Source organism: Mesocricetus auratus, unplaced genomic scaffold, assembly GCF_017639785.1.
Source record: "Mesocricetus auratus isolate SY011 unplaced genomic scaffold, BCM_Maur_2.0 Super-Scaffold_100009, whole genome shotgun sequence".
Classification (NCBI taxonomy): domain Eukaryota; kingdom Metazoa; phylum Chordata; class Mammalia; order Rodentia; family Cricetidae; genus Mesocricetus; species Mesocricetus auratus.
Genome location: NW_024429193.1, coordinates 79397530 through 79422942, shown reverse-complemented (window position 1 = coordinate 79422942; position 25413 = coordinate 79397530). Strand labels below are relative to the sequence as shown.

At 36.9% G+C, this 25413-nt stretch overlaps 1 protein-coding gene and 1 long non-coding RNA gene across 2 annotated transcripts; one reads left to right on the top strand and one right to left on the bottom strand.

The window, feature by feature from the left end:
• On the bottom strand, positions 1–25199 carry Serpini2 (serpin family I member 2). Its single transcript, XM_013117778.3, has 9 exons — positions 25153–25199; positions 22898–23152; positions 17161–17391; positions 15850–16044; positions 15564–15756; positions 10683–10780; positions 6922–7008; positions 4244–4333; positions 1–196 (listed from the first exon to the last, which is right to left on the bottom strand). Exons 2-9 carry the CDS (start codon positions 23142–23144, stop codon positions 120–122), a joined length of 1218 nt encoding a protein of 405 aa, XP_012973232.1. The 5' UTR covers positions 23145–23152; positions 25153–25199; the 3' UTR covers positions 1–119.
• LOC121142472 lies at positions 9897–17549 on the top strand. Its single transcript, XR_005879523.1, has 3 exons — positions 9897–10177; positions 14736–14831; positions 17184–17549. It is a non-coding gene; the product is annotated as an uncharacterized LOC121142472 (long non-coding RNA).
• Positions 25200–25413: the final 214 nt, after the last annotated feature.

Here is a 25413-nt window from a genome sequence, read left to right as displayed (position 1 = left end):
TATCTTATAGGCACAATTTTAATCAGAAAAAATGTTAAGAAAATTTTCAAAAATAATGACATTTCACCAATCAACCATTCTCCAAGTGTTGTCTTGAATCCTGAGACCTTAATTTTTATTCACAGTGAATCTAAATCTCTCCCTTTCATTGATTGGCTATCAGGATCTGTCACCCTTCCCATAAACAAAATCGATCCTAAAAAAAAAAAGAAAAAATGATTTAGAATTTTCTGGAGAAAAAGGCAGTAATTAATTTCTTCATGGTTTTATAATCCTTCACTCATTCTTCTCTAGGTGAAGTCTGATAGCAAAGCCCTCCCCTTTGTCTAAAGCACTTGGATCATTATCAATCATTTGGGTAGTTTGAGAAGTAAATAAAATGCTATAACAGTTTGTCATGGAAAATGCATTAGTCTTGCTTTTCATGAGAGAGTTTTTCAAAATGCAGAGCCCAACCAGGCAACCGCAGCATATTAAACCAGTGATGAGCACAATACAGCTTCAAGTTGGAAGAACTGGTAGCCATCTTTCTATGCACAGAATGTTAGCCTCAGGGTTAAAAGTGCAGTTTCCCAGACCCCGTTCAGCTCTGAATCAAAGCATCCTTCACTGCTAAAGACAATATTTTCATATCGCTAACACATTCAAGTGCTCAGCCAGATGATATCATATCAAACGCAAGCGCAAACACCTGTTTCCAGCCAATCTGTGTTTGTCAATGACGGGGGACGAAGGACAAGAGGACAGACCGGGAATTAATGGTGCATTAAAATGTCTTCACCTTGCGTTTCAACTGGGGAAGGGAAGTGGATAGGGGTCAACGACAACTGCCGTAAACTTAATTGCAGGTGTGATGAAGGTTGATTTTAAAAAGCGGCAATATACATTTTGCTTAAGTTAAAGCTAATTAATGCAGTTAGATGTGTTTGAAATAGCAGTAGGAAAGTCCTATGCTGTTCAATCCAAAGACAGATAAGAGTTTGAAGGAGACTGCAAAGGGGTGTATGGGAAGGTTTGGAGGGAGGAAAGGGAAGTAAGAAATACTGTAAGTATATTATAATCTCAAAAAGAGAAATAATATTGAGAAAGTCAATAACATGGATGCAGATAATATAATCTCCAACTGATATTTTTCTTTGTTTTTTTCCTAAAAAATTTCAAAATTATTCCTGGAAGAAGCAAAGAAAGGGAAGGAAAGATGAAGTTTTCAGATAGACAAAGATGCACCTTTCCCAGAATGAATAATGCATTTAGTCACGGTGGAAAGCACGGCGACTTGTGTCTTCATAATGCTCTGGCATAAAGCACTTCTCAGAAATAGGAATTCTTCAAACCACTTTTATAGGTAAAAACACCATTTAAAATTCCAGCATGGCAGTGTACAACATTTTACAAACATTTTTCCCAGGGTTTCCCATCTTCTCATTTCACCGTAGAGAAGCATACTTTGAAGTGAGTGTTTTTCAATCACTCCTCTGGTCACTACTAAGTTCTGGGGGATAATGAAATGTCCCTTAACAAAAGATGAATGCAGGGACAGGGCAGGGACAAGAGTCAATGCCATTTACCTTTTCTCTCCTTCGTATATAGATGTCCCCTACATTTAACTAAAATGTCTACTCCAGCTTCCATCAGATAGACGCAACTGATAACTCCTAATATTAAAGTCCACAGCATTGCTAAAACAAATGGTTAGGTTCCAAGATTTATTCATAAATTTCATTCATAGCGTTTATTCTTCCAGCTCAAGTCCAGAGTTCTAAAAGCAATAATTTTGTATGCGGAGCACTGTCAGCTTGACAATTGTGACTGACGACTACCTCAGAAAGGCACATTTCATATACCATCCTTGCCAATTTTCATCTGGAAGTCTATAGAGCTGGTATGCTCCCTCAGCTTAAGAAAACAAGTGAGCTCTTTATCTCCCATAACTTTAATAGCTGCATATAAATATATTGCAATATACAACTCCCTTAGTGTGAAAATCCAAATGACATAGAGAATTTTTCCAAGAGGAGTATTTGATAAATAAATAAATATTGAAATCCAGGAAAAAAATTGGTTGTACTAGCCTAAAGTTATCTGCCTGCATACTTGACAAACTGTCAGCTGAATATACAGATTTTTGGTAAAGCTAAAAGACATTTCATGATTTTCTCAGTCAACATGTTATTCTCATTTATGGGAGGAAAATAAATAAATCACAAAATGGACTCTGCTTTACAATAATAGCCCTGCCTCATTCTTAAACATTTTGTATATATATTAACATTCTTAAACATTATGTATATATATATATTAGTGTTTGTCTGCGTGTGTGTATGTGAACCATGTGGGGGGGGGTGTGGAGGCAAGAAAAGGGTGTGTAATTTCCCAGAACTGAACTAAAGGGAATTGTGAGTCACCATGTATATGCTGGGAATTGAACCAGCTTCTCTTCAAGAACGTCTACTGTTCTTTGTCACCGAACAATCTCTTCAACCCCTATTCTGAATTTTCTGGCACAATTCATATCCCCTAATATGTGAGATCCCATTTATATTAAGCAACATTTTAAAGGAGTAACCCTGATTTAGAAGGCCTCATTACAATAATAATCATAGAGATTGTTGCCAAGGGCTAATTGTTAAACATTATCACAAATAAACAAGCAGATGGATCATTTTGGGTTTTAGATATTCACTGCTGTCATACAGGATGGAATTACATGGCCTTAGAAGAGATCATCAATTAGGGAAATAAGATCAAGCATAATCATTCTAAATATCATTTACTTATTCTTCGAGGCACAGTGCAGACTCATCTCTTTCTCTTCTCCATGCTCAATAATTATACATGTTATAATAATAAAAAATGAAGATCGTTCAATCGTTAAATATGTCTAGATCAAACAGAAGAGACTCAGAATATATTTTAATACTGACACATCTACTACTGGGATTAAACTTGTTTTAATATAATCTCAGTGTTTTAAAGTTGTTTCAATACTCTCACAATTAGTATTTTGAAGAGACCTGCCAGTATTAGTAGTACATAGTAAAAAAGGGGACTAGTGTATTCCTTACAGTGCTAGTAACAAAACCTTTAGTGAATCTAACAAATTCAGGCTCTCAGATTAACTGTGCCTCTTTTCCTTATGAACCAGTTCTGAGGAACTTTTCAATTATTTGTCCTTCATTTGTTGCTATTTATGTTCAGTGATTCAGTTTTAGTGAGAGCCTGCTGCGTACTAGGAAACATGTTATACGCTTTATGCATCCTTTCATACTATTTTTTTAGGATTGTTTTTCCTTGCAGACTTAACAGGAAAACGTAACTTAGGGTAGATGAGCCTCACGAGAAGACCTGTGGCGCTGGAATATGAGCAGAGGTCTGACTCCATGATGTCATTCTCACTGTGGAGGAACTGACATTTTTTCCTCTAAAGCTTTCTAGCATACTCTAGGCTGAATAAAATACTCTCCGATCTTCCATGTTTTGTGACTTTTTTTTTTGTTTTTGTTTTTTCGAGACAGGGTTTCCCTGTATTGTTTTGGAGGCTGTCGGTCCAGCCCGGTCTCGAACTCACAGAGATCTGCCTGCCTCTGCCTCCCGAGTGCTGGGATTAAAGGCATGCGCCACCACCGCCAGGCGTTTTGTGACTCTTACAGGGCATTGTTGTTGTTATAGTCCTAAGGATGTGCTAAGGATGACTTACCCAGTGTTTTCAGACTCCGGCAGATCTTTTCATAAGACAAAGTGCTGACAATCTGTCAGGACAACCTGGGCTTCCGTACTCTGACATCGTGCTACATGGCCAGCTCTACCACCTCTACTTCTGTGTCCCCTCTTATACCTCACGGAATCCTTTGGAGGTTCGAAGTGATGTCCAGCCCCACCCCCTTCTCAGAACTTCTATGACTCCACAGATCCCAAGTTCCTCCTCCATTTTGGCATCCCTCTACTTTTTTTTAATTGTATGGTAAAAGACAAACTAAATGTCCTGGCTCTGAGCTTCTAAATCTCTATTAACCAAATAGCTGCTGGGTGTGATGTTAGCTTAACGTATCGTATAGCTGTGCCAGAAGCCAGATTACCATTACCCCATTTCAGACTCTCATCATGTCTTACAATACCATAACTGAAGTAAAAAATAATACACGGAGGAAATGCCTACTGAAAGAAAATGTGATTTCAGATACGTGTGTAACAACTGACAGCTTCATTTAACCACTACCTGCAAAGAAATTTTAAAAAGATATACCTGTTTGGGTGTGCTTCATAATAAACAGAAATGGATGATTTGCTAGAAATTGAGTTTGACTTAAACTCATGATCGCAGGGATGTTTACACCTATGAACAGAGACAGCAGTCATTTAGATGTTTACACTTAAGAGATCCATAGAAATATATTGCTATAGTTTTCATAGACGAATGGATTTTGATGTAATATATCCTAAAGGCAAAGAAATTTGTAATTAATGTTAAGTCACCATGCACAGGATTAAATATTGACCACTCATGAATTCATTCTGATTTTACATTTATGTTCAATGAGGAAGAACACCAAATACTAGATTCAATTTAGTGGAAGCAATGAAAAATGTCATATTTTCAATAGTAAATTTCTGCCCACTATTTACATTACATGATCTGTTTCTAAAATGTTTCACCATTTAATTCCTTTCCAGGCATGTTTCTCTTCATTGCCATACTTCAAGCTGTGAGAATCTCATCTGAGTTCAGAACTAGTTACTTTGTATTTAATTTTCTGGAATTATTCTGTAAGTTCAGAGCTTTTAGGATTTATATATTATCATATATATGTATGACTTTTATTGTGAAACTAGGAGCAGATGTTTGCTGAGATACAATTAGTTATTATGATAATTCACATTATCTCCGCTTACATAGCATTTATCAATAATGTAGGAAGTTTCAGTGGCAAGACACATTTTTCTCCTAGATTGGATATTTTTACTCTCATTTCATTCTATTCAACTCAGATCTGACTGAGTATTCTAGAGTGAACCCTGAGAATGGCAATTTCAGAGAATTTCCCATTTGATGCCCTTAGCGCTGGTCTCTGAAGAGCAATTTCTTGTCTCAATGTAAACTACATCTTAATCTCAATGGCCCTGTAAAATTTTGTTCAGACCCAAGAAAAAATAAAATCATGTATAGTCAAAATTGAAAAAAACAAAGAAATATAATCTTACAAAAACAACATGAATGACACTTTTCGATAAAGAATAACCTTTACAATGGCACCCAAATTACTAGTGGGTATAAGTTCCCATCTGAATTGCTTAGAAAAATCAGAAAAGTAAAGTCAATTTTACTTCTATTTTCATTTTCAGTGAACACTGTTTTGTCCCTCTCTTGTTCATGAACAACCCCCAGAGCACATCCTTCAAAGTCAGAATCTCAGGCTATTCTGGGCTGTGATTCATTGGGATAACTGCTGACTCCTTTACCATTTCCTAATGAGTGCATAATCCTCCTCCTGGAGAATTCTAGCTTTACAACAAGAGGCACTGTGCAATAGAAAATGTCTTTCAGCTTAAAACCAGGGAACCTGATATCAGTTCAGTCAATTAACAGTGTGACCTCAGGCAAGTGACTTTACATCCCTGGGGCTTTTCCTTTGCTAATATAATTAGAGGATTGTTCACTAGTGGATGAGAACTCATTTAGCATTGTGTAAAGGCAGATGAAATTTTGTGTTCACAAGCTTTTAACCTCATCTAAAAACATAGTTCTGGTTTCTCCAAGGACTGAAAAGAGTCTGTCCTCCGCAATCTGCAATGTTTCTTAGCAGAGGAATGCCACTACCTTCCAGAGATGACATAATGGAAGCCATAGCCCACTGTGTCCCACATAGATGTCAAATTCCATGCTACTATGACTTAATACCTAGTACTACTGGGCACTATGACTTAATAAAGAAGTCACTAAAGAGATAGAATTTGGGACTGTTTTTCATTAATACCCTTTAAATGGTGCACATTTTGAAGCATTAGCTAAAATCTAAGTAGTATTGTGGAATTAAAATACACTAACAAAGGAGTCACTAATTTTGTTGGTTTCTTTGGTTCTAGTTGATTCCAAGGCTTTCCATCCATTGTTTTCCCAAGTCTTATTACACACAGCATGGTTACTATCCAAAATAACATTTATTCAATGAAGTGCAGTAGATAAGTAATTCTTAACCTTCAGTGTACTCTAAAACCACCTAGTGAATTCACTCAGCTGGAATCTGACTGTGTAGGTTTGGAATGAGACTTGAATTTGAAGTTTTTAATAAGTTCTTATGTAAAGCTTTTGCTGCTGGCGACAGGAAGTCACAACTTAGTTCTTGCTCTCCTTGGATGTGTTTTGGGATCACTTAGGGAAGTTTAAGACAATCTTAGAGCTTGCATCTCACCTTCAGCAATACAGATTGAATTATAGAATTTGTTAAAACTACTCAAGTGACTGTAATAGGCATGTGAGTTTTGAACCACTATTACTAAGATAATAACAAGAATCAAATTAGAAAGGTGATCACTAAGTTAAGGTTGATAATAAGAGGACAGTGGTACCGAGAACTCTTAACCATGATGATTTCATAGTTGAGTCCTCACATTTTCTCCCCAGATCCTACCTGCTAATGGTGGTTATTGCAATTCATAGCTAATGGTGGTTATTGCAATTCATAGATAATGGTGGTTATTGCAATTCATAGATAATGGTGGTTATTGCAATTCATAGATAATGGTGGTTATTGCAATTCATAGATAAGGCAATGTCAGGAGATGACGCGAAACTGCTAGCACACACACAAGCCCAATTTTCTTCCCTCGTCTATACAGAAAAAGATCACAGTGTGGCAGAGTAACCCCAAACCTCCACACTGCCCACCACCATCCTCCGAGTTGCTCGAGAATTCACTTGTTCACCTGTGGACGTCGCAGCCTCACTCCCATCTTCAGTTACCTCAAAGAAAACTTTCTGCATTACTCTGGAGACATACACTTCAGATGAATCTGATGAAAGTATGACAGGTAAAAATCAAAGCCATTACCATTAGGTCGTCAAATAACTACTTTTCCAAATACACAGAAACAGTGACGAAACAGATGAGCTCTCTCCAATTTAGCCAGTTTTTCTGGAGATAAGGGTACTTAGGTTTCACTATGAAATTCATGTAAAGATGGACAGATAGAACAGGAAAGATGAGCTCACCCAGACATAAAAGATGAAGGCAGAAAGTGTAACCCTGGAATCACATACCCCACTTTGAGGGAAATTTGAATGGATAGAAAAGGGTTTCCCACTTCACCGCAATCTACAGAAAAAAAATGAAAGAACAGCCTCAAAGCAAACTTGTCTTTTAAATTACAGATTCAGTTCTGATCTGACGTTAAAACAAAATTCATTTTCCTTCAAGACTGGTTAGGTCAGAGAAGTCTAAAGTGCCTTTGTGCCATCTGTCTGAAAAATCGCTGCAGAGCTGAGTTTTTTTAAAAACTCGGATAAATGTTTTCATGTAAGACAATGTCTTGCAACATTTGCTATGTTGTGAGGATTCTCCTCTTCATCCACTGGTGGAACCTATGTGAAATGCTTCTAGCACAGTGGTTTGAAAGGATAACCTTTATAAGTGAAGTCATGAGGTAGACATCCTATCAACTCAGCTTTGCAGGACCAGATACATCTAGCTTCTTCAGAGTCAGTAGAGGCATGCCCTAAAAAATACATGGTGCATAGGTGGTTTGCCACATACACCACTTAAATAAGACAATTGATGGGCATGAATGTGCCCAGAGACAGAAGACTGTAATATGGAGAAAGGGGGAAGACAAAGTTTCAGTGTGGATTTTCCAAAACACAAGACAGGGTGAGTCACCTGAACAAATGCTCCGATAGTTCCCTAAATAAGACAGGATACATAAATAGAGCACACAGTTACTGACCTAATAGCCAGCACAATTTGGGGAGAAGTGAAAAGTTTTACCTAGATTAGCAATGGAACTAGACCAAATGGATCCTAGACCATTAGGCTAAGCTGCTTGGTCTTAAAAGTATAGCCCCTGCAGTGAGGTGTGCCACTTAGGAAAAGAATCTGAGACACACTAGCTTAGACAATGAGCATAAATTCTGTAGACTCATTGTTATCTATGTCTTTGTGGCAATCATTTCCTTTAAATACCCATGGAAAGATAAGTTCATAATTGCCAGATGAGGAGGGAAGACGGTATCAGACCCTCTGCAACTAGAGTTACAGGTGGATGCGAGCCACCATGTTGGATCCTGGCAAATGAGATCCCTAGAAAAAACAGCTAGTGCTCTTAAGTCGTCTCTGTAGGCCCAGTTTTTTTTAATAATTTATTTTTTATTTTATGTGCATTGGTATTTTGCCTGCATGAATATCTGTGTGAGGATATTGGACTCCCTAGTGCTTGACTTACAGGCCTTTGTAACAACAATATCTCTTGCTTTTCTAGATGGTCAAGTAAACTTGAATATCATTTGTGTGTGTGTGTGTGTGTGTGTGTGTGTGTGTGTGTGTGTGTGTGTGTGTGTGTAGGCACTGGCGAGGAGAGGCCAGAAGAAGTTGTCAGTTCCCCTAAAGCTGGAGTTACAGACACTTGTGAGTTGTCTGATGTGGGTGCTGGGAGCCATGCAGATGCAGCAAACAGGCTTAACTACTAAGCCATCTCTCCATGTGCTAGATGAATAGGTGGTCTACATACATTTTTCTATTTCCCATAGTCATTAAGACATATGATCTCACTTAGATTAGAAAAGGAGAGAATTCTAAAAGTTGTCCTTATTTAACATGACTTTAGAACTAATAACTTGATAAGAAATCAAATCTGAATCCCAAAGTTTCAAAGGTATAAAACTATTATGTTAAAAATTATTGGACCATGTGAGTATAAAATATCTATTTCTTATATAAATTGTTCCATAGCACTAATATTAGACTAGTTCACATTATTTTTTGGTAAAATTTGATTGAACAAAAATAAGAAAACATAGCAAGTGTTATGGCCTGGATAAGCATTCTTCCAAAAGGCTTGTGTGTCGGATGCTCAGCTCTCAGCTACACAGGAAGTAGATGATACTGGAAGAAGTTGGTCATTGCGTTTTTAGGGGATTCTATCCCCAATCCTGCCTTTATCCCTCTCTCTGTTTCTTGTCTTCAGTGTGATAAATGAGCTCATCTACTAAGTGTTCCTACAGCCGTTTGTCTGGCCCAAGCCTAGAGGACCAAACCAAAATGGGCTGCATCCCCTGATCCAGATATCCTCTTTTGGTTGTTTATAGCAGACATTTGGTCACAGCTCTGAAAAGTAGCAAATACAGCATTGAATTGTTTATGCTGATAACTACCGGCTTCAGTGTTCAGCCAATGAGGCAGGATCAAAACATTAAAATAATTCAAATAGCTAACCCCAGGGTTGGGGGACAGAAAATATTAGACATTCATCCTCTGCTTGGAGTTATTCTTTTGCGCAAATTATTTTACGAAGCATTTTGGGGGTGTTTTCATAAATTATCTCGTAGAAGGGTTTTGGGAGTTACAAATTGCTGGCGTTTGAACAGTGAGTGACTGTTTAAATGTATAAGATATATAAAATGAGATTTCTAGGCCCAGGAAGAAGTTAAAGGGGAAAAAGTGTTTGAAAAGAGCTCGGTTATTATGGGTTGTAGAGGTGGTTATGGTTCAGGGCACACTAAAATAGCATCTTATTGGAATGTGTAATGTTGACTACTGCTGATGTTACTGTAGAGATTTGCAAGAAGTCAGATCCAGTTGTCTCTGTGGAAGCAGTTGTCTCTGTGGAAGCAGTTGGCTGCACCATGTGACGATGAGAGAGAACTTGTCTGACACCTATGCACGCGCTCCACTGCCTTCGCTCAGAGACGTTATCCACCCCACCCGTGCACCTGACTAATGGGTGAATGAACAGATGGGCAAATACTTCCTCGAGTCTAGATATTTACATAAAAATCAAAAGAGTTTTTCTACTGTATGTTTTATGGTGATATAAAGCAGGCCAGTGAGCTTCTATCATCAGAACCCATGAGATTTTTTTTTAAGCGTAAGTGGTGTCTATGGCAATTTTTACTTGTTCAGTAATTCTTCAGTTCATAAATTTTATGAAGGACTGAAGAACTAAAAGAATGTCTGGCATAGCTGTGGAGGTAAGGAACCCAACGAGACCTAATACCCTAGATGTACATGGAAACTCATCTCCATTGGTTGTCAGCCTAAAGGCCTCTGCAGGTAGCTTTGTCCATTGTAACCTTCCTGACTCCTGACCATGGACTTCGTATGCCTTCATTCTACCAAATTACACTTGAAAAGCAGTTGACCGTCTGAGTTTTATTTGTCTTGCTTAGATGACAGAAACGAAGTTGTAATAGAATAAAAGCCCATCTAATGCTTCTACTTACATAGTTTGATCATAAGTGTGGTAAGAATGTTTATCTAACGTTATGAAATGCTTTCTGAATTTCATTGTGGAAGACTTCTTACCTGGGAGATACAGTGAATATTAATAGGAGGCTTACCAAAGATATGGCATTTATTCACTATGTATATGCTTGCTGAGACTGAAGGCTCTCTCATTTTAAGCTCAGTCTGCTAATATAATTCCAAGAAAAAGAATCAACATGACAATATGAAAATTACCCATCAACAGCATACCTGTTATTCCAGAAAGGTCGCAGCCACCATTGAATATCTCAGTTATATTTAAGGAATACAATGCATCCTTGAAGTCTAATTTTTGTTCTGTTTTAAATCTGTTTTAAAAAGATGAAGAAAAATAACTTAACACATGGTGAGCATCTTCTAGGAATTTTTTTTATGACGTGGGTGATTTGGCAGAGATTATATTGCAAATCTTTGGCTTTCACCAACCCAGTTTCATTTTCTTGTACACACATCATTTTAATACAGTTCCATTAGCTGGTTCCACATAACTAATAATTTGCCTCTTGATATATTGTTGGTGGAGATGATGAATAGAATGATTTTAAAGTGAAACTCACCCCCCCCGCCACCAAGAAAAATCAGTTTTTCTTCGTTTCTGTCTTTAACATCTTTGATAGAAGTGTGAAGCTTCCTTCTAGCAATTTTCTTTACTCAAGATTTTCTGACAAAGACGGGAGCTGGCACATGCTCACAACACTATGAGCAGGAGACAGCAGTCAACAATCATGGAGGAAGCCTGTTGGCTCCTGATGTTCGAGATGTATCTATACCTCATCATCCTTCCTAGTTATTCTCACATATGCTGTGACTCTCTTTATTTTACGGGCATTTCTAATGTCTAAAAGTGGAACCTTCATGTGGATAAACATGGAAGGGAACAGTGTGAAATGGATAAAATCTATCAGGTCAGGGGAGGCAGCTGAACAGTGCTTTTGATACCAGACCAGAAATGAAGACACCAGCTTCCAGATTAACTGAGTTCCTCATTCATGAAGAAGGCAATAATCAGAGGATCTCAAAGATTCTCTAGAGTATAGATCTTCCATGGTCCCAAGGCAGCTGCCGGCACTGAATCTCACAGTATCATTTAAATGGGGGGTGGCACTAGAAGATTTTTATTTCATAGTTTCTTAGAGAATCTTTTATTTTTAAGAGATCAAAAACTTTTTTGAAAGGGGGAAAAATGTGGCACCCTGGGAAGTGCATGTTTCCTATATCGGTGACATTCCCTGGCAGCTTCCACCTCAAGACCCATTGTCTGCACCATGGCCAGCACATGCTTCAACATACGCACACAGCTGCTTGAGGAAAAGGGATCAGGGGCTAGAAATCTGACGGAAATCAGTCTGATTCAAATGCAATTTTAATTGATGAGTATTGATTAAATTTCTTCACTGTAATTCTTCAAATTAATGAATATCCTGTGAGAGTGAGCTAAAATCATTTCCTGACAAAATAGCATGTATTTTGGAACAAGCTAGGCATGCCAAGCCCTAAGTAACTGGGATTGCAGGAAACCTGAAAACCAAAATCTATTGCTAATGAAAAATAGCTAATTTTATACTTCTATTTTCACCTTCTTAGTAATTTCTTGCTGAAAAAATTAAATATGATTGTTTTAAAAGTATCATCTTTTTAGCACACTCTTAAATCTGAATAGCAATAAAGGTGGGAACTGTATCTTCTAATATACCTACTATTTTTAGAATAATAGCCCAATAATTTCAGGATAATGAAAAGAATACTGAAGACTTATTACAAAGTCTAATAATGTATAATTATCACTAGAAAGTCATTTAAATAATAGTCCTGCTTATACCATAGTCCAGTGAAACCTACAGAAATAGAAATGCATTCAGTCTTTTGATAAAAGCATAATCTAAGGCCAACACCTAATTATCCATAATCACTGCAGCCAAGAATAGAGGAAATTAAGTACAACTTCCATGGTTAGACACTTAATATAGATCACAGTTTTTAATGCCTGAGGAAATCAGCATTATCATTACCTTTAACATAGAAAAAAGTCAAGATATGTACAAGAGATATGATTTAAACTCAGGTCCATTTGGGTCAAAGCTAATGTGCTGACTGACTCTTTGTGTGTTCTAATCAAAATATAATTTCACTATAATTCCAGACCATCATCTTGATCAATATATGCAGTGTGAGTCATTGTTCATCATAGTCGTGTTTCATTTCCCATATACTTTGACCATAAACTAAAATTATCAAAGGAATAGCTGCTGAAAGTAAAGAAATGAGCAATAAAAATGCTGACTAGATAAATAATAAATTAAATAATCAAGAAATACAATTTTTAGCATATGAAACATTGTTTGCTTTATTCATGGGATTTGCTCCCATGTGTAAGCATTGAGTTGAAAAAGGCCTCACACAGGAAAACACTTCAGGAAATGAAAGAAACTGACTTCCTGTGCTAAGATGGGCCTGCTAGTAGTTTCTAGTCACTACTGAGAATTTGCTCCCCTATACACTGAATGTTCTCATTAAATGGGGGGGGGGAATTACAACATCTTGATGTCTCCCTGTCAGTCCCTATCCTGTTTTCTGAAATCCCATTGTATACATAATGGACTTTTGCTAACCCTGGATTATTTAAAGATGAAAGTAACCAAACCACATCTGTTGAAACAAAGCAATAGTATCAAAATATGAATTCAGAGACTGGGTGATGACTCCTAGAATAAAGTGCTTGCTTCACAAATGTGACAACAAAAGTTTGGATTGACAGAACTCACATAAAAGCTCCCATGCAGTAGGATGCATTTATAATCCCAGCATTCCTACTGCAAAATAAGAAGCAGAGATAGGAACAGGCTAGCTAGCTTCACATACACATTGGCAAATAGCAAGACTCTTAGACAAGGCATAAACAGAGAAATGACACCTGAATTTGCCTCCTAAGCTCTATAGACAAACCTAGACCCAGATACATCACATAGACACAATAAACACACATATATGTAATCCTTTACAAAAGTAAAGCCGCGTGTAGGTAAAATTTATTAACATTTTACCTTACATATAATAAGTGCTCACTTTTTATCTATACATATAACACATTCTTATGATGCTGCTTATATATAGGAATCTGACCCTGAAGGCATATGATCCAACCTAATAAAATTTAATTTCTAAAATATTTACAGGATCTCATAGTACAGATAGACAAAATAATATGAATTTCTGCTAATATTCAACTGTAAGACAATATCTAAAATTAGATTTCTGGAATGCTATAGACAACAAATGCTAGTTCTGTCCATAGTACATTTACCCTACTGTCAACCCTAGAGGCTTTGATTCTACACTCATTCTACATCAAAGAAGGTAAGAGAAAGTTCTACAGGTAGGAGCTATATTCCCAACAGTACCATGTTCTGTCCTACTGTCTCTTGTATACAAAAGTTTCCTGATTGCTTGATGTTGATCAAACCATGTTACAAAAAGAGACATTTCATCCTAGAGCCTTCATCCAGTAACTGATGGAAGCAGAAGCAGAGACCCACAGATAAGCCTTGAGCCGAACTCCTGGAATCCAGTTGTAGAGAGGGAGGAGTTATGAACAATGGGTTCAAGACCAGGCTGGGGAAATCCAAAGAAACAACTGATGTGAACAAGGGGGAGTTCATGGACCCCAGACTGATGGCTGGGAATCCAGCATAGGACTGAACCAGGCCCCCAGAACATGGGTGTCAGTTAGGAGGCCTAGAGAGTCTATGGGGCCTCTGGTAGTGGAACAGTATTTATCCCTAGTGTTAGTGTACAAATGAACTTTGGGAGCCCATTCCCCATAGAGAGATAATCTCTCAGCCTAGACACACAGAAGGACATAGGCCCTTCCCCAAATGATGTGACAGATTTTGATGACTTCTCCATGGAAGAGCTCACCTTCCTTTGGGAGCAGAAGAGGGATGGAATGGGGGAGAGGGAATTGGGATTGATATGTAAAGTAAGATTGTTTCTAATTTAAATAAAAAACAAAGAAGAGGCATTTAATGTTTGCAAAACTGCAGGGTGTAGAATAGCTGGTGTTGTGCCGAGCCTTATTTATGTTGCTAACTCCAAGGATTACTGGGCTCTACCAGAAGCTAGAAAGAGCAAGGGCAGATTTGAGAAACAGTCTTAAGGTCGGTGTGGTTCTAATAACAACTTGAGTTTATAGGTTTAGACCATAATTAAGAGAGAATGATTTTTTTCATTGAAATAAACTAACTTGTTCTTGTTCCTCTTTTACAGTAGTTCTGGAAAACTGATGACACCACTTATATTGTTCCCATTTACCAGGCCTTCATTACCCATTACCAGTTTAAAGACCATTATGTGCTCATCCAGGTAAAAAGAAATGCAGCACTGAATAATACATTTTAAAACTGTCACTGAAGGGAGTGTTCCAAAGCTGCTGTAGAGTCTGTACAGCAGAGGCAGTGGGATCATGAGTTTGACGCAAGCCTGGGCTGCATAGTGACTTCAGAATGAACACAGGCTATGCATAGATACTCTTTGGAGCAAGGACAGAGGTGGCTGAAATAAACTTATCTGTCAACACAAAGATATTTACTGAGTCTATGTCATTTTTCATCCACTGTTCATATATAAAACTCATTATTCGAGTAAGAAAATGGTTAATTTGGGGAAAATGTATTTCAGAACTTTGAATTTCTGATTTTAGTTAGTAGGAGTAGAGATCAGATCTGTAAGAAGTGAGGAGAAAGACTGAGGGAGAATTTCCCCAAGGGGGTGAGGGAGTAGGGTTAGATATTGAGGAGTGAGGTGAAATAGTGAGCAGTGAATAGTTCAAAATGTAGTGTAGGACTATGAAATTCTCAGTTAATGAAATGCTATGTTAAAATGTAGAAAGAAATATTTGTAGCACAGGGTAGAATATAAACTTATTTTGGTACATTATTTGCTCTGAAGTTTGTTTTGTCTCTCAAAAGCCTATTAGGTGTATAAACATTGCTTCCTATGATAATCCCTTGTAATTTCAGTGGAAAGTTAATCACATAAACTGATCACAGGAGTCCATTTACAATTCAGAGATCTGTAGCATGGAACATGACCCACCGAGGGAGGCTGACTTCCACTTCCTCCTCGTGGAGCTCAGAGAACCATCTCTGGATGTGATGAGCAGTAACTCGTTTTTCCACGTCTTCTAGGTTCACATCTTCTGTGGGAAGGATGATGACTACACTAAATTCATCAGCCTTGTAAGGCAATTCCAAAACCTGGAGCCTCATGAATGAATCAGAAAAATAACCTGAAATAATTAAAGTTCATTACATATATTTTTCAGTTACCAAATCCACAGTTTAATATATATATTATATATGTATATAGCTTCTCATATTACCATAATTTGTTCTTAACACAGCTTTCATCATTGGAACCTTGACTGTTGAGCCATCTTTCTTATGAAAATCTGTCATCTCTGTGTCTTCTTTTCTGAATTTCTGTTTCCAGTCCCCCTTAAAATAAATGGCATTTACCAGGACTAGGCGAGTCAGGGGACCAAATTCTTCCTCTGAAAACATGTTTTTAATTTTTCCTATAAAGAGGATGGAGAACAAAGAAGGGGGGAAATTAAGTAGTGATTCAAAGAAACTGGCTAAAATAGGCTAAAGCCAAAAGGTCTTGCATAGAGCTATTTTTGACAGTGTATTGTATCATCTAGCTTCCTGCATGTTTATCAGTTTTATTCAGACCTAAGAGCTAAGGTGCCCATCAGGACAACCACTCTCATTAGGTTAGTGTTCCAGCTAACCTTTTTGCTCTCATGGCTGCAACCAGTGACAATGACTAGCCTGATTTTCATCTTCAAAAAAGCTAATCTCTCCTCATCTTACTTCTTTGTGCATTAGGCAATTCCTTGCTCATTATTATTTTCATATTTCACAACCTTATAAATTATGATCCTCACCACTGAACCACAATCTCAATCCATACCTCTGTGTCTGAATCTGCTCATGAAGATTCAAGTGGCAACTCACCCAGGAATAAATTTCCTCAGCATAATCATAATCAAAGTAAAATACTACTAGGGGTTCAGTATATGTTTAGTACAACACATACATTGTTATTAAAGTTTCTTATAGCTGAAATATTTCAGTAGTGTCCTAATTTAAAAAAGAACCCAAGCTCGCAATGTGCTAAACTTTAAATTCAAATCTCTCCTGACCTTAACCTCTATTTAATGACTTTGTAATGTTTGTTACATCAGTTCTAAAGGTTAGATTAGCATATCTATGATAAGATTGTTAGCATTATTTTTAAACATTAACACAATCAACTAAAATATTTTCAGTATACTTGGGAAAGTGACATTTGGAATTGACATAGCTAACATATTCCTGAACAAAGATAGGCCTCCTGTTTCCATACATGAAAAAAAATCAATGCTTGAACAAAAATTATTGCTAAAATTTTCCCATTAAGAATAGGGGGCTGTCTGGAAATTACTGCATGAATCAATGTACTTTTCAAAGCACTTCTGCGTTTCTCTGAGTTGTGTAATCTAGTGTTGATTTACATAACAGTGAGATGAAATGGAAGACTTGATCTGTTTGATCCACAGTAGAATGGGAAATATTGAGCCGCGCTTTAGGATATTAAAAGCTATGAATCTACCAGGAGATAGCCGTTTTATGAAAAGGGGAAACCTTACCATCTGTCATGCTTTCTACCCAGGTGCTGATCGTCTGTGCACAAGTCTTTGCATCCAGAAAATCCACCAGTTTTGTAGCACTCTGAAAAAACTCCTTGTTGCCATGGAGATATGCTTCCTTAACAATGAATCCTTCTTGAAGGTAGAGGGCACTGGCAAGATTAAATGTAAATTCCTGTTTCTTCCTCGAGATGGCTGAGAAAAGTGACTTCAGCACAGAAAATTCCTCTCCTTCAAAACAATTATAACATATACTGACATACTGAACAACATGAAAACAGTAGCTTTTTAACTATGTCACCTGCTCTGATTCACACCACCAGTTTTCCATGCCGGGACCTAACTATGGAAAGTCAGTATAAAGATAAGGAACATTTACCTCCTGTACATGATGAATTTTGTAGAAAAATAAACAATTATACTAATCAAAGAATGGCCACATAAATTTAATTTTTTCAGAAACAAAATTATGAATTTATGCAGGGTGAAAGAAAGTCCAACTTTCTAGTCACATTGAGGTCATTCAATAACAGGCAGTTTCCTTTAAGACCTCTTTCTTTGAGATGGAAATGTAGAGTAGTAGTGAAGGTATGACACCAGTGAACAGTGTTTCAATGTTACTTTTACTTCAGCTTCCAGAAAATGTTGCTGTTTGTTAAAGTACTGTATGTACCTGTCCAAAGTTTCAAGGTTTACAAAATAAGCACTATAATCATTGCTAGACTTATACAAAAATCTGATGTGCCTATTTGTTCAGATTCAGGAATCTATGTACTTTGGCTTCTGCAGGATAAAAGCCTTTAGTCATCTCAACAATAGCTACCAGTAAAATCAACTAAAGCTATCATCACCAGTTGATTATGTATCGGTGTGGTTCTGAATATAGTGCTACACATGGTTCTAAATCTTATTTACTCTGATAATTCCATTCATAGTTTCTTAGGCATCTCCTAATGTTACAGTGTACTTCTGAGTCAATCCTGGAACTCAGTCACGAAGTCAGAAACTGTTTCATAGAACATGTTATTCCTTGGCTTTCATTACATTTTCAGTAAGAACTGGAATTCCACTTGAAAGCTGATAGTATTTGATTAATCTCTATTTAAAAAAAAACACAGTTCACCATTAAAAGATACAATACTCATTGAGTAGAGTTACTGATGGGGCCTAGGGAGATGGCTCTGCCTGCTGTGCCAGCCAAAGGACTTGACATCAATCAACACATAAAAACCAGAGAGGTTATTTCATGCTGATAACCCCAGCAGTGGTTAGGCAGAGAAACAAGGGGGTCTGAGGCTTGCCGTCCATGTAGTATAGTCAAATTGGTGAACTCTAGGTGCAGTGAGAGAACCTGTATTAAATAATAAGGTAAAGATCAAGAGAATAAGTCACCTGATATAGACCTCTAATCTCCACAAGAACACACAGTCATGCACACACACACACAGAGGAACGTACACACACACACACACACACGTGCACACCATAAAACACATATTACTGAAAATTTCTTTGCAAGTATCTAAGGGAGATAAAATATGAGAGGACACATTGTTTAATTATAAAACTAGTGGTCATAATCTTTGTGTTAAAAATGGAGCTGACCCTGATGAGCTGTGACTACAAGCACTGCATATAGCCCAGCAAGCTGGAAGTTACGCTTTGGTCTCTGACACCTCATTGGTCTGCAGTTCTTGAACAGGCACAATCTTATGCATCTATAGAGGATGCTGGACTAAATGCACTGCATTAGCTTTGAAACTTCAGGTTCTCTATCCACTGAAACAGAGACAAATATATAAAATATTTTAAAAATAAAAATACATTCCATATTATTAGACTTGAGGACCTATATGATGCCTGAAAACCCTGGACTTCTTTATACAAGGATATGGAGAAAGTTAAACTATTTTATGGTTATGCAAAGATTCTGGATGCTGGCATCCATTTCTATAAGAAGCTTTAAATGGCATAGTTTAGCAGGTGGGCAGCTAACTGGGAGAACTTCCTGAGTAAAAGCACAAAAACTTATCCAAAAGATTGAATGACAAAGACAAAGTGACAGGATTCCAAAGTAATTTCAGGGCATTTATAATTTATGGACACCTTTAAAGGAATGGTGGGAGAAACAGAGAGGAAGAGAAAAAAATAGCTGTACCTCATTTGTCAGAGCAAATAGAATCATGTCACATGCTTAAGATCTAAGAACCTGTGATGAAGAGCTGACCTTTAATAAATCTCTGGGTTCGAAAATCAATGGAAAGCTATCACCAAGTAGCACAAGTTTTGGGGATACTACAAAAATATTGGACTTACAAACTTGTTTATATTTATAGGTTAATGACCCCATTTACACAAATCAAAAAAATAAATATACATGGCTCCTAATCAGCAATGAGAAAAAAGATTGCTTAATTTCCTAAAATAGAACCACAGAGAACTAATAATAGGGATAATCGATTTGATTATAGTAGCCCTCTAGAAAACATTTTAAAATTCTAGCACTGGTTCTCTTCTCCTGATGTCAAAAATCCAAAAGCTAATTATGTATGCATGTGATCCAAACATGTAAACAAAAGTGTACCTAGGCCCGGGGAGGTGTCTCAGGAAGTAACGTCCTCCCAAAACATCATAAGTTTTTGAGTTTGACTCAAATTCAAACCTTAAAAAAAAGAAGAAATATGCTGGGCATGGTGACACATGATTATGATCTCAACACTAGGGAGGCAAAGACAGATGGATATTTGGGACTCACTATCCAGACATCTTGGTAGCACTTTCCAGGTCAGGCAGAGACCACCTTAAAAAAAGAGGTGTGCATGGGGGTGAGATTGAAGAGATACTTCAGCAGTTAGGAGCACTTATTACTCTTCTAGAGGACTGGAGTTAAGTTCTCAGGTCCCATGTCAGAAGACTCCTCACCATCTGTTACTTCAGTACAACACCTCCATCCTGCATAGGCACCTGCACTCAAGTGCACCTACTCACATGCAATTACACACTCACACACACTCACTCACTCACACACACACACACACACAGAGGGAGAGAGGGAGGGAGAGAAGGAGGGAGGGAGGGAGGGAAGGAGAGGCAGAGAGAGAGTTTACAATATCAAAAGTGATTTAAAAATAAACTGGGCAGTCTTTGAAGAACAGTATGGTCTTCTGGACTCCAAGTCCTCATGAGTATGCACTCACACACACAAATAGACTGAGATTGTGGATTATTTCAGCCAAATGATCCATGCAAATTTCCTAATCCAATTCCTGTTTTCATAGTAAGAAATCTGAGATTCAACAGATATAAGGAAAGTTGAGAGGTAACATGATTTCAGCAAAACCACAAGGAATTTTTGTTGTAGAACTAGGGTCAAAATTCTTGCTAAGTATTCTTTCCTTTATTTGTAGTGCTGGGAATTAAACTTGATACTTTAAGCATGCTGGACAGGTAGTCTAATAGTGAGTGCACCCTAGATCCAGGCTTTCTATTTATGACTTCCTGATAAAATAGAAGTATCTCCAATGTAGCCATTGACTAATAAGTAACATTTTTCAGAGGCATTATCAGGTGTTCAGCACAGTGAAGAATTTATGTTCTTGGCATGTCCTTTGATGACTGGGTAATGTATAACTACTGAGCACCTTGAGAACCTCATTCCTGCGAGGATGCTAGCAGTTACATGCATCTTTAAAGGTCTATAGAATAAGCCAGGTATTAACACAGAACAATACAGAAAGGACCACACATTGGAAGCAGGAAAAATAAACCAAGACTGAAGATTCAATAGATAGCCTATTTTACAAATCAATGGGGTTCAGGAGGAGAACCAGAGAGAAGGCTCCGTGATTAAAAACACTTTGTGTTCTCCCACAGGACCTAACACATTGGGTGGCTCACAGCAATCTATATCTTCATCTCCTTGGGACTTGATATCCTCTTGTAGTATCTGCAGCCCCTACATTCATGCGCAAACCACCCTGTAACCCACCACATGCACACGCACACACGTGCCTTCACATGAATATGTACACAGACACAAAGGTCGGGATTGGAAAATGCGAAGAGCAAGATACAACAATTTTTTAAAAAGACAAGACTCGTTTTGTCTTCCCCCTTGCTCCAGCTCCTCCATGACTGTGCCGGCACTGTCTGCTGCTGGCTGTTTCAACCCCTGCCTCACTCCTAGTTTACTCCTCTCGCTTCAGACTGTGTGGGGACATTTTTCCATCTCCTTGTCAGTCATTCTGTCACTCTCACTGCCTAACTATATCTTCTTTTATTTCTTCCTTTCCAGATGTTATTTTCAATATTTTGCCTTTTAACATTCTTTTCCTTTCCTTCATCACTGATCCTCCATATGCGTCTCCCTGTCCCTCAGAAAGTGAATGGCAGATTATTATTTTGGCAGATTATTCTCACTGCATTGCCATTTATATATATATATATATATTTATATTCTTACAGGGAAAATATAAAATTTCCCTCATGAGTCTCACGGCATTGTCTTAGGGAAAAGCACTGGCCAAAGTACTCAACACCCTTTGCTCTTTTTTTCTTATCTCTACAGCAAGGTTTTACGTTATAGAGTGACTATAGATATTACATGCCATAGTTTGTAGCACACCTGTATAGCATTGGCTCATTGACTACACCCATGCTTGATGGTATTTCATTATTATTAATGTGATTTTTGTGTCCACACCCCATCATTCTGAAGACATGTATGTTTCCCTCTAAAATGTATCCATCTGGGAATTTAGCTTCAGAGGTCTATTTTGAGAGCAATCTATTAATTTTCAAAGCGTACCATAGATGTAACGTTCCTGAGAATGCTGTGTTGGGACTTGCTGAAACTCATCAAGATGATACTACAGGAGCTTCATTATTTAGTATTATTTATTAGCAATATCTCTTCTGTACAACATCGCTTTTGTTAAAAATGGAGCAATGTATGACTCGCTAATATCTTCAGAAAAAAAACAAATTCTTAAATAGATATAGTCTATGCTAAGGAAAATAACCTGAAATTAATTATGGTTTCAGTAACTAAACTCCCAAATCAAAACTCTGGATCTCTATTCTGATGCTCAGGATACGCTTTGTGTTAGTGATAAAAACCTAATTCTCACACCAGGATGAACGGAAAGTACAACCAGATCACTAGGGATGTGTTTCAGTTTGATGTCAGATGCCCACATGGGGCTTTGGAAGACTGCAAAACAACCGGCTGCATTAAGCAACTTTTGATGGAGTATTTTAAGTACGTCCTCCCCGTTTTATAAAATAACTAAGCAAGCTCATGAATTAAATGTTGATGTTTTTCTCGGTCTCTTGGTGGAGTAGTGCATTGCTTTCGTGAGAGAAGAGTGAGAGGGTTTAGTAACTAATGTCCTTTTCACAAGAATAAATAGAATGCAAAGTTATTTTTGAATCTGTTCTTTGATATTAAAAATCAGTAAATAGAAGTACACGAACGGTTGAGAGAAAAATACACAGGCATAAAGAGGATCTTATTCCTATATAAGCATTAATTTCTTAATAAAGTATTTTCGCTCTGTATTTTAGGAGGAAACAGTCATAAGTGAATAAAACCTGTTTATAATCACCTGTTGGGTCATAATTTGGTACTGTCTATGCTTACTTTTTACCTGTTGCATTTCTAAGAGTTGAGTGTCTCCCTGATATCCTAAAACTAAAGCTGGCGCTATCTGTAGACAGTTACAGGCAAGCCACTTACCTGGTGAGGATCCCTGCATCCTTAAGCTTTGCACGATCTGCTGATGTGCTTTCCCTTTTGCCCCTAGCTGGACCATTCCAAGCAGCACAGTTGTTCCAAGAGGGGAAAATATAATACTGTTCTTGTGAGAGAAACAAATAGCCTTGTAAAGATCCACTGCAAACTCAGCATTTTTTTGAGCTGCGGTTCTCGAAGCTTGATTTCCAGAAAAAAACAGCAGAAAACTCCATAATACGATCTTATCCATGTTGATGTCTGTGTGTTAATTTAAAATGGATTGGTTTTAAAGTCAGACTTTATCATGTAAGTTTAGTGGAAGAGTTCCCATCTCTCGAATGATCCTGAGAAAATGTATACACATATAGAATATTCTGGATGCACCACTACCATAGAGAAGCTCTATATCATGGCAGTTTGTTGTATAAGCATCATGTAATAGGAGAAGCCCTCATGTAGTAATAAGTTCCTTCGAAAGCTAGCATAATATATACTTGGAGGTTCCTAAAACCAATTGTAAAGCTATTCTTAGAGTATTTAGAGTATTGTAAGTATTCTTAGAGTATTTATAGTATTGTAAAGCTGTATTATTAGAGTATTTAGAGTATTGTAAAGTATTCTTAGAATAGAGTATTGTAAATCTTTATTCTTAGAGTATTTTCTGTTGTAACTAGCTTTATGATTCTTCCCTCCATTTTCCCATGACTGCAATGGCATACCCTTAACTCTGACTCCAGGGAAACTTGTGTTCATGTTACCTCAAAAGGTTTATAGACTGAGAGCAGCAGAACTGGAAAGCCAGTGCATTTGAAATCAACGCAGCAGCCTGGCTAACCCAACAACAGCTTTCAGCCAGCAACCCCGATAGCAGCTTTCAGCTAGCAACCCTGAAAAAAACAGCTTTTCTCATATTCTATGAATCTTGATTCTAAGAGCAAAGTGTCCTAACTCTAACTTCATGGTTTTCCAAACAGAAAAAAAAGGAAATGAAGAAAGATTGAAAAAAACAAAACGAAAGTCAAATATAAATGGTAAAAATCTAAAAAAGCTTTAGAATAGTAGTGTTGAGTTCTCATAAGTTTCAGCAATTCTAAAATTATTTTATAAATTACCCATATTAATGACTATTAATGAGCTTCTAGGAAGTGGCCTTTCAATGGGAGCAAAGACCAAATCCTTTAGAATAGTGCTGTTAGCCTTGAAGACCTGAAATACTGCATTCCTAGAGGTACAGCTTAAGAGTTACTAAGAAGCATTAATATGTATAAAGAATCATCAAATAGCCTCAAAGAGTACTTCAGATATTTTTAATATAAATAGAAAAACTATATTTGTATAAACCCTGATTTTAGAAAGGGCAAAAGTCTCAAAATGTAATACAAAACAACTAATAGAAAATAATGTTGATAAGGCATGAATATACACGTAAATTGTTTTGCAGATTATTTAATAAGGATTGAATCAATATAATACTATGTTATAGGAGTACAACAGTAAATGAAATTCATGAGAAAAGCTTTATACACAAATGAATGTTTACATATTATGCTCTGATCTGTGTGTGCATGTATGTGTGAGTATATGAATATATATATATATGGCTTTAGGTTTTTGTGGATGTATATATGTTCTTTTATGAATATATGTACATATACATTCAAGTTTTCAGACTGCTTCTAACAAAAAATACTTGTTTACTGCTATGTAAGTCAAAGAATTATCAGTGCCTTTCAAACAAGTTGGAATTCATTAGATATATCGTTATGTATTTGGCAAACAATTGAATAATAAATATTATTAGGACTGGTGCATTAAAAATGAAAAATTATAAGGAATAATGTAACTCTCTCATAATAGTCATGGCATTAATATTACATTTCTACTGCTATTTGTCATAATGAAATTTTAAATCTGTGGGCAGCCATTTCTACCATTTAAATTTTTAGGCATTTAATAAGTTATAACATCAAACAATAACTCATTTTAAAAGTTCACTTACCTCATTTAGTTTTGGATAATATCTTACCCAAAACCTTGAGGAACTAAGAAATAAACAACATGATGAATAGTTCTGTAAGAATTTGACCTTTCTACAATGAACAATTTTAAGATGAAGAGAAGTAAGGTTTTATTTTTAAAAATAATTGTTATTCCTGCACCACAGTGAATTGAAGCACCATTCCTATACTTCAATAAACAAAGTCCATGTTACTGAATATCTGTTTCATTCAAAATCTACTTAATTTTAAGGTACTCACCCCAAATTAACTTCTGGTTGCTTACTAGAGTGTTGTGACTAAAATATACTCACTGGCAAACACTCATATATGAAGCACCTTATCAAGGAAGGCCAACTGTATTTATCTGGAACACTGTGTGACTAATTGTTCCACAACCAGAGCAGGTGTGCACTGTGCTGTTATATGATCAAGTTAATGACCAAAGAAGAAATGTGAATAAATTAAGAAAAGGAACAATAATATTTAAAATTGTAAGTGATGTTATTATTTGATCGGTTA